Source organism: Bombus huntii, chromosome 1, assembly GCF_024542735.1.
Source record: "Bombus huntii isolate Logan2020A chromosome 1, iyBomHunt1.1, whole genome shotgun sequence".
Taxonomy (NCBI): domain Eukaryota; kingdom Metazoa; phylum Arthropoda; class Insecta; order Hymenoptera; family Apidae; genus Bombus; species Bombus huntii.
In genome coordinates this window covers 12,259,115-12,272,287 of record NC_066238.1, presented here as the reverse complement: position 1 = coordinate 12,272,287, position 13,173 = coordinate 12,259,115, and the positions used below count along the sequence as shown (strand labels likewise).

Genomic DNA, 13,173 nt, shown 5'->3' with positions numbered 1-13,173 from the left:
TTTTCTTTTACTCTTTATGTGCTCTATAATTCGTTTTATAATTAATATTAACACAGTAGTCTTTATGTCTTTTAGTGAAGCTTTCAAAAAATACACGGAAATGTTCGATACTGTTAGAAACATCAGCGTAGCCGACATAATCGTTCGTATTACCATAGAACCGTAACGCACGGATGTTTTCAGTTAAGGGTTAAAGTCCTGCTCGAGTTACGCGGAATTACACTAATGTCCCCCTTTACCCCGATAGGTGCACGAAATCTAACGGACACGACGATCAGACTAAAAAAGCCGCACTTAACGTTACGCGAGGTTCTGCGGTCGGAGCTGCACTGCAAGAAACAACGTTATTTCACGGTATTGTTGCCGCGTCGCGCGAACAACTTCTTTCGAATGACTTCGAGGTGACCGTCTAACCATTCTAACCGATCTAAACTTATCGTCGATAGAAAAACGAAGTTGAATCGTACGCGTGTCTCGACTCCAGAGCATTCCATTTCACGCGAAATTGTTTTTATTGCGCGTTTTATCGTCGAAATTCGAACGACAGGAAGCAACGTGGACGAATGTTTTTTAGGTCGGTGAAATTCAACGATCTTTCGTTTCTCCATCGTGAATAAACCAGCATGCTATTCCCTGGTACAACGATCGAAAGTATACTCGATTGCGCTCTTTAGTCACGATCTCACCTGAAATCGTGCAGACGAAGGTCGCCACGAACTTGGCCTTCCACGTTGAATTCGTTCGTTTGTCTGTTCGTTCGTTCGTTTGTTTATCCGTTCTTTCGTTCGTTTGTTCGTTCTTTCGTTCTCGCGCGTATGCACGCTCGTGTTCCTCATTTATCGGTCTGTCGCTCAACCAAGAAGCACAGAGCCGATAGCGACTCCGAAACATCGATCGCGGCGCCGACGCGCCAGTTGATTCGACCTTCCAAGTGCTATTGCCTGTTTCTTTAATTGTCTGCCTCTTTCGAAATCGATGAGTAACGGTGTATACGAAACAGTAATCTGTCGATTTTTCTTTCGAGCTCGATTACTCCACGGGAGTTTACATATTGCATCAAACGCGTCATTTGTCACTGAAAATCCATTCGGTACGCGAGAACGTTTGAGCACTCGTTAAGGCGCGTACTCGCTAGTGAACAGTTCAAAAACATTGTTTGCGCACAGCGTTTGCAAGATGTTTGCAAATATTTTTGTATCCACACTACGCGATATCACTGTGTTTCGCAAACATGTTTGCGAACTATATGCAGTCAGGTGGTAAATAGACGACGAACTGCTCTTGAACTATGGTTATAGTGGATGTGTTTTTTTAGCGAACTGTCGTTTTGACGAATGAAAATGTCTGTTAGTCATAAAGTCACGTTAAAGTCAGAAAATCGAGGAAAATGTACTTATCATCTTCATATATTTCAGTTCATGCCACTTCGTCAGAAAAAGCATCCAGCGTAACCACAGCCTTATCTTCCACGATTTTCGTCGAAACTACTGGTTGCTAAGAGCGAGAAGGGGAGAATTATTTGTTCAATACGAATCGTGCTGATACGCATGTTTACGCAAAATCGATGTACGTGAAGCCCAGCGACGAAGAATCATTGATACGACGCAGACTTAACGATTACGAGCGGATTAGTAGCAATGTTGGATGTATTTGATAATTTCTCGATTCTTAGTGTCCTTTATCATAATTTAACTGGGTCTGCTAAAACTAGTCTGTACACTTTTGGCTTGAACTATTTAAATATCATTTGCTAAATGAAGAAATTACAGTTGAGGAATCATTCAATCGTATGAAAAGGTACTTGTTGACTTTGGTTTACGTATTTGCTTATTGACTTTATTTTGTGTGTCGTGAAACGTGAATAAATCTTAGCTGTTGATACGCGATAACTTCTCGAAGCTTACGAATGCCGTATATCTTGATACGAAAATGAAACTTTCAGATACTTCATTGTTATGAGTCTTTGTTAGATTAATTGGAGAAGTTTGACATTAAGCGAATTTCTAAGTTTTGAAGACTGAGAGCTGCGTAAGCAACTTTCAGTCGTGGTTTCAAGGAAGTTTCTATATAGCCGGAAATTTCTAAATCGTAAAAAGTTTTATGATATACCTGGTTCCTTTTCATCCGAGTTATATCGGCTTACAATACAAGGTAAAAGAAAAAGGAATCGGAAATGATACAGGTATAGCGATTACCCTACAACCTATTAATATTCTGTGCCATATCCGGCACAGAAACGGTTTCCTGTCCGCTTGTCTTCTCCCATCCGTTTCAACGATTTTCCATTGATGGAAACATGATTTGCTGCATGTATGGTACGCTTTGATATTGAAGGGGGGAAATCTCGAAGATGGGAAGGAACGTGTGAACGTGTTGGGGAGAGGAAAAACACACAGTCAGTTAAAGGAAGTACACAGCCCGGAACGAACGTTGCTCTGCGAATCGTCGCAGTTCTTGGTTACATCCGCGCGATGCCGAATTTACATTGTCTTCTTTCGTTTTAATCTTCCTAGAGGAACTCGAAAAGTAAATTGGATCGAACAATGGATAATAAATGTTTGCGCAGAAATGTCTGACATAATCGCGTAATAAGACTTTTAAACAGATATCGTTTCGATTTCAGTAATTAGCTTGAACTTTTCGTTCCTGGGTTTTGTTCGAGTGGTAAATAAACGTAGAAACATCTTTCATCTCCCCCCCTTTGTTTTCATTGTTAACACGTTCGATTCGATTTCTCCGACTGATTCAATATCTCCCATTCAGAATAGAGTGCATAAAGAACGAGGAATATAGTCTCTTCTCGCCTCGTTGATTAATATTTCCAATAGAGTTTCTCCATTGAATATTTGAAACCGTCGAGACTTTTTATCCAGAAATTTCTCTCTGCAACTTGTTCGGCTAATTGCTGTTTATCGCGTACGTATTTCATCGAATCTGCCTTATTCTTAAATCGTTCAGATACCATCGAGGAAGTTCCAGATGCGTTCGAGAAATTGGTTCGAGGGAAGCCCCCTCTGTTTATTAATCGACTGCCTCGTACGTTTCACTTTCACCGTAAAACTGCCGCCGACAGCTGGTCGCAAATAATTTCCGTGCCCTCGTGCATCCATAATCGCGCGGATGTCGTTTAAAAGCGTACAGACGCCGGTTATAAAGAGGCCACGAGTGTAATCGAGCGAATCGTGTACGAGAACGTTATTACTTTCTACCTTTGCTCCTTCTTCGATGTGAAACATTCCGTAAAAGTTGCACTCAAGGTGGAATTTCGAGGAAAGAATACAAGTCGTCAAACGCAAACGTATATACCTATAAGTTGCTTACATAGAAGTTGACCGTGAGCAATAAAGTTCAATGCGTAGGTGAAGGTCAAAGAAGGGTCAGAGAGATTGGGTATACTATATGAGAAACGTGTTATGCTTTGCGATACTGCTTCTTAGAGTTTTCTGGAACGCAGTATAAGATTTATAATCTCATGGAACGTTGTTTAAGGAAATATGAGATTATATTTATCGCGATGTTGATAACGCTATGCAAGTTAGACCCGAGTTACGTCGGTAGCTAATATGTCTATGGGAGAGGCTGTTAGAGTATCCCGTCTTTTCACAGGATGAAGGACGAAACGCTTCGAGAGACGGTCGAGAGAAAATTTCAGCAGTAAATTCGTCGACATTGGTAAACTTTGCTTTTTCGAATGTAGAGCTTGCAGTGAATAAATAATACTAAAAATCCTGTAAATCGATAGCCATCTCTAGTCATCTTGAGCGAGAAGCGTATACAAGAAGAATATGTATACTGAATTAGCCGAGTGTATAATGTAATAACCTCTTATAACGATACGTAGACATTATTTAATCACAGAAACTAAACAAGTCTCTAATATGAATTATTAGTCACAGAGACTAAATACGTCTGTAGTCCCAGAGTCTCTGCGACTAGATAATACACACGGACGAAATACAATACACAGATTAAGTTTCTAGGAAACGTAGAATGGAGTTCGAAATTATCTCTTAAATTTATCATGTTTTAAACGTTGAGCGCTCTCGTAAGTATCACCGACGGTGAGCTACGTGAGCTTTATTTTCATTCTAGATTCACCAAAAAGTCGATGGTTCCGCTACTGTGACCTCTGCTCGTGAGTTATTTAAGTTTCTACCGTTACATCGAGTAAGAAATGGCTGCACTGTGGTTTTCGGGCGGCTTCAAACTTTGTTCGTCTTTGCTTGGTGGAACTTTTGTTAGTTAGTTCTCAGCTGTTATTACGTTTTCTGATATCTGGTGCTCGTTGTTTAATCACTCTTCTTGCGGGTGAACGACACACGGAGAGATTAAAATCCGTGACGAAACGAGAGTCAACGATAGTAAATCTTTTTGTGGTGTTCGGTTGTCATGAATGGGGAGTGTGAATAAAACATACTTTTCATTCGGAGACAAAGGGGTGGGGGATGGTTGGAGAGGAAGTCGATACATTTTCAGGACACGTATTTTATACACCAAATAATCTGACTTTCTACGATCAGACATGAAACCTCGTGGAATATACGGAGCCAACCTTCCTCCGTAGATCTCGCGTGTCTTCATTTATGTAACATACCCGACTTCTTTCTCCTTTTCTTCTTTAACCTTGAAAACATTATCGTAGTATCATATTTTCTTCTTTATTACCGGAGATTATAGTAACAAACAGCAATTGCATGATAATTCGAATGTACTTGGTGATTCCTCGTTTGATGGCGATTGATACGCTATATATCACGCTGTGAATGAAATTGCGAATAGTATCGATCGTGAGTCGAGTCAGGTCATGTTTTATCGTTGCTCTTTATTTACTGTCACAAGATTCCCTGAGAGTAAAATTTCGAAGTAATGGAATTTCGACGTTTCTTTTGAGAGACGTCATTTATATCGAATGAGGCTGCAATTCCTTGATGATGGTCACCGTTTGCGTACCGCAGGAATGTGCGGTTACATAGAATGCAAAATGATCGCCTACCACCATTTAATCCTCTTTCAGAGCGAAAACTTGCGGGGCTACGTGGCGTATGTACGAATTAGCATACGACGTTATTTCATACGTCAAACCGTGTAATTCTATTGTTCATCGTAAACGTTACACCATAGGAGAAATTGGCTCGCGTCGTCATTCATATTTATTAACGCATCACAACTGATGTTTGCAAACTTGTTATCATTTTGCAATTTGTATCTACACTGGTAGTAGTAAACTCACAAAAATATTTGCACACATACCATAGAAAATCTTTATGTGCAAATAATGCTATATAGAATATTTTGAAATTGCGTATAACGAGACACGTAATACACACGTGCATAGAAGGTGTCTATAAATGTTCGAATACTTTCGTGATTGTGTGCACACTTACCTTATCTGTACTTTGCATAACATTAGTGTCTGATAATCGTGAACGTTCCAATTAACTGATTAATTTAATTAACGATTTGTAAATGCTCGGTTTTACAAGATGTTAAATCTATCATCTACACTTTGTAAGCTTTTTGGCTTTATATGTATCATAATTGAACCGTGAAAATCGTGGCGTGAAAAATTGGCTGGCTCGCGATTAGGTGATTACGATTATCGTAATTATCGTGGAGAGAACGGATGGATTCTGCTTACTACGTTATATGCTAATCGAAGTGTCAAGGAACAGTGCGTGCCGAGTACTTCCGGCACATAAGTAGTTGGCGTGGTCGAGTAGATGGAATGGCGAGCGAGGGGTAGTCGTTTAATTGAATCTCCTTTCTTCGAGAGTACACGCTTCTTCGTTAACCCTTTCGTTACTTGAACAATAGGATTAAGACACGAACTCTCCCTATTGCGAAACAATACTTCGAGGAAAAGGTTTTATTCAAAAATATTTCAAGGCTCTGATAAGTTTAGCGCAACTATACCGTTTGCATTATATGTTACAGTATATAATTGGAGCAGGAACGTGTAATATGCTTCGAAAAGAAAAAAGTTATGATATAATAGACTTTTATTCTTTAAATTAATTTCATTTGCGGTAGAGTTGCGAGATAACAAGAGTTACGTGTTAAATTACTCGATTCGCCTGGAAACTTTTGATCTTGATCAAAATCCTGTCTGTAGTTCCTATGTTCTTTTTATATTCAAAAGTGGAAAGATCTGTACGGTTTCGTTTACGCGGTAAATTAGTAGTCGCGAAGGAAAATTAATCTCGAAAGTATAGATAAAAAACACTGGGATTATTTATTTATGAAGTTTTTAATGAACAGGACGAAGTTAATTGTTATTACTCGCTTATGAATTATTTATTATCTTTTTAATAGGAGTTATGTCTTTTTTATTTCGTTTCTTTATATCGAGTATAAGTAAAGTTTACGTATTTTCCACGTATAACTTTCATTTCAATATAAATTCGTCTCTCATCAAATTATTCTCTACCATTAATTACATCTTCTTTTCTCGTTCAATATGGACCAGGGTACTCCAAGAATTCTCCAGTGACGTAATCGAGACATTTTTTATCCTTCACCTAGACCATGCCAGACTCTCTAGAGATCGATTCTGTTCTGTACCACCTTCCATATAGTATACTTGTTCCACGTTGCGTGGGCTGCTTCTATTTAAAATTTAATACGAAAGTATCAACTATTGCACGTCTGCTATTTTGTTTTTTAATTGAAACAGAAAATTGTGATATTACAGGGTGGAATAAAAAAGTCATTATCTAAATATTGGAATCTTGATGAAATCTTAACTCATTTCAAAATTCGAAATTAAATAAAAGTAAATAAATTTCAACACTTTTTTAAATACTAATGTAATAAAAATTGCAAAAATTCATAAAAATTTGTTTCTTGCATTTCCTTACTTCAAATAGATTTATCGTTATGAAACTCCGGTTCATTCGAAACATTTGTTCGAGGAGCTCGAATAGTCCACAAAGCGTTCGATCACAGCACTGCGATTCAGCAGTTTCGAGTTTCGAGATAGCATTCATCTTTCGCGAGGCATTTCGACGCGTGCGACGGTCTGCGTATAGACGCGCGTTTCGGAGATACAGGCGCCGTCGCACAAGCGATTCGACGCCAGGCGTCGAGTCAGTGTTTCTTGCGACGTCGTTCGTGCAGTTCAGCCACGTGCTTCCGGTTCTGTGCTTCCGTTCGCCGTAAGATTTCGTGTGCGATTGTGATGCGTGTTCCACTGAGTCGTTCGATCTCCTTACGTGTTACGTGAATGTCCACAACGTGCAAGCAGACGATCAAGAGGAAGTAAATACGTAGTTTCTTTGTACAAGCCAATCCCTGTAGTTTGTTTCAGACATTTATCTTTCGATGAAATTTAATTTTACATTGGATCACGTTATTTCATAATCAAACATTGGATATTTGAATTACAAATTGATATATTATACAAATTTGTTTCGTCCAAGATTAACAGGTTTTATCTTGTGATTTGCATTGTTACAAGATTGTGGATTTAATATCAATCGAATGAATTAACAAATCACTTGGGTCTCTGATAACGAGAGATCACAGATAACAACAACGGTAGTCGTATCTCGACTAATATTATGATTTCCGTACGCGAAACGACAAAGTATCACGAGATCTATTCTCTGCCCTGACGAGACGATGTAAGGTTAATTTGTTTTAATGAAGGCTAGTTTCTGCGAAACACCGCGTGAATTGTTCTACTCTACATAGCAAGTGTTATGTGTTAACTCTATCCTCACAGGTTCCAGCAATTTTTATGGATTCGTTCTACCATTTTCTAGATCGAGATATAGGCTTCCTATGTGGGTGAGAGGCAGGGCTTTTTTTCGCCCTAATGTGGGATACGCATAATTTACACGGCGAACCGCGAAATCTGCTTTCCACCCTTGCGATCCGCTTACATAATCACGTGCTTTGCACAAATCATTCAAACTGGTCGCGAAAAGCTGTTTCCGACACGTATTATCGACCGTATTAGGGAACGATCCGGCCATGAAACGGTGGAAAGATCGTACAGGGGATGCGAACCGACAGATTGGATTTCCAGGGGCACGAGCGTCGCGGTTTGTATGCCTTCGTTGATACATGCGTTGCTGTTACTAACGCGTCGCTCCCCAGCGTACGATAACGTTCCAACGATGTGCCGTGTAAATTCGCTTGTACCCATTTTGTATAAAATTTTCCCGAATTGTTGCGTCACTCCGGAAATTTGTCAACGTCACGCCCCGCCTGAAAAATTAAATTAACACGCATCGACCGGTGGTTACGATGGTTGTGGCTTGAAACGTGCAAAATATAAAATATTTTGTAAGCTAAAACGAGAACAAAAAGTTATCGTCAACTATTTTAACGAACAAAACTTCTTTATACGGTGTAAAATATTACGTGTTCGTTGGAGGTGCACTAAAATGTTTTCTAAAAAGGCTAATACAGATGAACGATCGACGAGACATCGTGCTTTTTCGCGATGGCGGTAATTTATGAGTCTGGAGGTTTATCGGACGACCTCCTAAGCTGAACTTTATCCTCTCTGTTCAATTCTCCACACGACTATAGAGAGCGACGGTTTGATAAATCACGGCGAGCTACTTTCGCGCTTTATCGACCACGTCGGGGCTGATTCGTCCGCGAGACAATGGACGAGGGCGGCGAGGACTCGTTAGAAAGTAAGGGTGCCGCATGGACGCGTTCGAGTAAGCCTCGATCTACCCCAAGAGCAAGGCCACGCTTAAAACGGGTCTTTAAAGAGAAAGAGCTTTGCTGTTTTGATGAATATTGACATCGACTATGACTTCAGTAAGATATTCGTAATATCGAAAAATATGCGTAGCGGTTTACAAAAATATATGAACACTTGCCATAGAAAACTTATATTTTAATATTTTAAGCGTTTATATTTATTTATTAATATTTATTTATTAAACAAATATTTATTGCAAATATGCACGAAGTTATATGTTTAAAATTCCATTATACAATATAAGTAGTCATCTTAAACATGTAAGTGTTAAATTTGGGCCTCCTAATTATTGAGGTTTATTAATATAATGAATAATCGACTGGTATGTATTAATGAAATTTAAACTTTTAATTTAAAAATTTAAAAAAAATTTTAAATACACAAAGGGTATCTACAGGAATTCAAATACGTAAAAGATTTAGTTAAGAAATTGTTTCACATGTATAAAATGTGAGGTTGAATGAGAAGAATTAACCCGCGAACAGACCCTTCTGTGCTCATCCACGCTCAGAGCTTGCTGGCAATTAAAAAATCCATGATCCGTGCAGTTTGTGGGCAGGGGACTCGGTAAACAAAAGGGCAATGTCGATTACGCCAGAGTGAATGGCATGCCACGATGCTGACGAATTACGTTGTCATTCTTCCTTCTGTGCGTACAGAGGAACGATGATGGTTAATTTTGGATTGACAGGTCGTTGATCTTCTTCCTTCATGCAAGTAGTCCCATGAATGTCGAATAATATAGCAGTGTTGAGGATACTCGTGGTAGATGAACGGATAAATCGATAGGTACTGTTGAAACAGGGATTGGGAGTTAATAATGTTCGCTATGACAGACTTAATCTGAAGTAAGCCAATTAATTTTTAATATGGATTATTTCTGAACGATAAAGACCACGAGGATAATACGATGAAGCAATTATAATAATAAAAGAAGAATCGAAATGTAGTTCGATGGATCAGCTTGTGCAATCATTTTTCTGGTCTTGTTGTTCATCGGACAATGGAAATAGCAGCAAGCCAGATCTCCTATACAACCACTTTGTAAAATTACTCAGGAAGACGACTAGTATTCCGACTTTGTCCTGGCAAAGTTCCTCCCTTCTTTTTCCACTTTATCGTCTTAACGATTGGGAAACAGTCCGACAATATGCTTGCTACTTTTCTGCTTCCCACGATCTCACGCTTCCCACACGCTCGACCCTGCTTCTGCAATCGCTGCTTACCTCGTTCGAACTTGACGAACAACTTCATACATTCTAGCAGCCTATCTAGTAATATCATCGCCACATTTTTCACCCACTTTCGAGCAATTCTTTTACCAAAACGCTAAAACTCATTATACAAGCGTTATTACACTGAAAACTTGCCAAATTGAAGTTTTCTCGTTGATATCGTTAAGACAAATCTCGTCTAATATAATACGTCGTTGCGTTACAACTGACTTTCTAGAGAAGCAATTTTTTAAGCGTAACAAGAGCCGATTTGGCTCGCTTTCAGTCTTTCGAAAGTGATTAACCTATTTGCATCCAACGTAGCTCGAGAACGTTCGAGGCGATCCGCGATAGCACATCGATTTTCTTAAAAAGTCAAACTCATCGTGGGGAAATTCTGTTTCCATCGAAGACATCGTGAAAATAGGAAACTCTCAAACGTGTTAATCACGCGAGTGACACGCATGCAACAACGAGTTTCACGTCTTGTTCGTCTCGTAATCGACACGCATTTATTTAGCAACCGTTAATGTAAACGCGCAGTGAGATTTACAAGGAAACGAATGTCTCGTGACGACACACACCGTCTTCATCCGGTTAAACGAGGCTTTCGAGATTTCCCGGAGGCGGCAGCCTTCTCGAGGAATTCGTGTCGCGTGAAAAAGGAGGAAAAAGTTGTCATCGGCTGGCTATCTTCTTGAGTAAACGCGCACCGGTACCACGAGCTTTCGGGTCAAAGGTGAGCTGCTTGAATACCTCCATTACAGGCCGGGTAATGGTTCCTTTACTCGTGCACCAGTATGAAGAAAGCACGCCACACGGCTTTGAACCACGAAGAGACCGGATACTACCCTTCTATAAATCGCTATGGCGCTTCATGCAGGTAAACGTACCGAATCGAACCGTGTCCGACGTCGTGTCCGAGGCCGTTGGTTCACATCGTTGTAATATTCCGTGACTAGGAGAACCAAGTTATCCACCTTATTTCAAGATGACTCGAGAAATAGGCTAATTATTTTAACAGAGAGTTTTACGAGTATATGGTTTCGGTGCTAGATAGATACGTGTGGTGTTTTAAAAGAACTCGGACTGCTCGAAGCTTCCAGGTATAAATCGTGTCGGTAGATAAGACGCAGCCACTAGCATCGTATCTTTGTTACCCGAACTTTCTGACGAAATATCCTGGAGAATGAGTGGAATACTTAGAGACAAGTTTTGACCTGAAGACACGAGGTTTGTGAAGTTGTGAAAGTTTTGGTGAATCGGTTTTAATTAAAGATTACTGCACGATCAGGTTACGTTTTGATCGTATATTTGTAATTACGTGAAACGACATAACATATGATTTTATAAGACGAAACCCAAGAATAAAATTTCTATATTTACACGAAGAATGTCTAATCTAACTATCGAAAAAAATGAAATTTCTGACGTTTCATTGGATCGTCTATGCGTTTTACTAATGGATTTATTAATCAGAGAGGAGGCACACGCATATCGATTCTCCGTGAATGTTATCGAATAAATTAATCGGACATTTGAATCGCGCATACGTAATAGTGTCACGGTGGCCGTCTGGACGTCTGAAAGCCGGAATTACGAACGCAGCGAGGAGCCGAGAAACACCGATAGTAAAGGATCGTGGACTGACTCTGGCATTAAACGCCGCCAGCCGGCATCGAAAAGATGGAGGAATGACCGGGCTTTCAAAGCCACCGAGAGATTTTCAAACTTCGCTCTTTGTGTCTTTGCTCCTTGGCTAGGGGCAATGGGCTTCGCGAGCCATAGAACCGTTCCATAGAACCGACCTGTTTTTACCTTCGTTCAAGAATACAAATTAAAGAGCGTTTCTCTATTTTTTCTTCCTTTCAGCGGCGTGTTCATTTCTTCTTTACTTTCGTTATCAGTCTAACAACTGCTCCATATGTTGGCCTTGGTAGGAAAACCTTTTTTACACCAAGCTTGTAATATTTGATAGTATCGATTTTCTGTACTTTTTTGCATTTGAAAACTCTGCTATGTTTGCGTCTGGAAATTTTACCGTTTGGGAATTAAAAAGTTTGCAATAATAAAGAGGCAGCTTCGATATTAAAATTTTATTTGTAGGGAATATTCAAACGTGGAAAAGTTTATTATTATGGATATTAGTTGACTATGAATTTATAACACGCTTGAAAAGGTGGTTTGATTGTGGTTGGTTGTTGTTGGTTTATTCAAATTACTGGAAAGTAGAGCTATTTCTTTATCGCAGTATCCCTTCCATTGAAATTTTATAAATATTATATTTTTTGGAACTGGAAATTGTATATCTTCTATGTACAATATATCATAGATGAAGCTCTTCGTGTTTTTTCGCGTGTCTATTCACAAATCTTGTTTTATAAAGATTATAATATATCGATCTTGATCATATTGAACATTTACTGTTTTGAAAACAAATAACAATTGGACGCATTTACAACGGCAGGCCGTATATGTGTATCGAAATACGTGCCATTGTTACTCACTGTTCTTTTGCAAACGAAATATCGACCGGTAGTTTTGTTTGGTAAATGCCGACTCCCCTTAACTAGTATCTAATTATAGTCGTTTAGAGTCACTTGTTACGAGAATAACGATGAGTTTGCATAGGTCGTTATAGGACGGTAAACGTGGTGGAACAATTTGTGGACGATTCGCAATTTCCGCTCAATAAACGCACTTCCCCATCGATTTCGTATCAATTAGTCATTTTAATAAGTAGACGGTCAACGTTTATGAATAACTGGTAGCGCGCTGCTTGGTTTGCGCAGCGAATTACGTACACTAAGAACCGATGGCTATAAAAAAACAAAAACTTTCATCGGTAAAACTTTCGTTCCATTTACCCATTATCGACAATCGTGTCTGGTTATTGACTCTCACACAACGTTATATTCCGATGTAATCACCGTTTAGTTCGCTACTGAATTCTTTGTCTAAGGTTTCTCGTCCACTACCTTTTCTTTGAAAATCAAATTCAATTATATATATCTCTTCATTCAGATCATAAAAAGGAGAGAAAGAGAGGGATTAATAAAGATGACTTATCACACAGTTCCACAAGAGTTTCTATGGAGTTCTACATGATAGAAAGAGAGCTTTTCCTCTGTGAACAAACTCGTTAAAGTATAAATGGAATTTTCAAAAGATTTGTAGCAAAAAAAGGACCAACAGCTGTGAGCTTCAGCTTTTTCAAACTTCTACAAAATCCGCTTC

At 39.2% G+C, this 13,173-nt stretch overlaps 1 protein-coding gene across 3 annotated transcripts in view; it reads left to right on the top strand.

Moving 5' to 3' along the window:
* LOC126863548 (WD repeat-containing protein 47) overlaps window positions 1–13,173 on the top strand; it is a 78,214-nt gene that overhangs the window by 5,614 nt on the left and 59,427 nt on the right. For 2 of the 3 annotated variants that reach the window (XM_050613825.1, XM_050613824.1), the window contains exon 1: window positions 7,091–7,257. The exons of the other annotated variant lie outside the window; for it this stretch is intronic. In XM_050613825.1, the coding sequence (XP_050469782.1) occupies window positions 7,223–7,257 (35 nt within the window). In that variant the 5' untranslated portion in view covers window positions 7,091–7,222. Of the gene's footprint in view, window positions 1–7,090; window positions 7,258–13,173 lie in introns of those variants that run through there. 3 annotated transcript variants of the gene reach the window in all.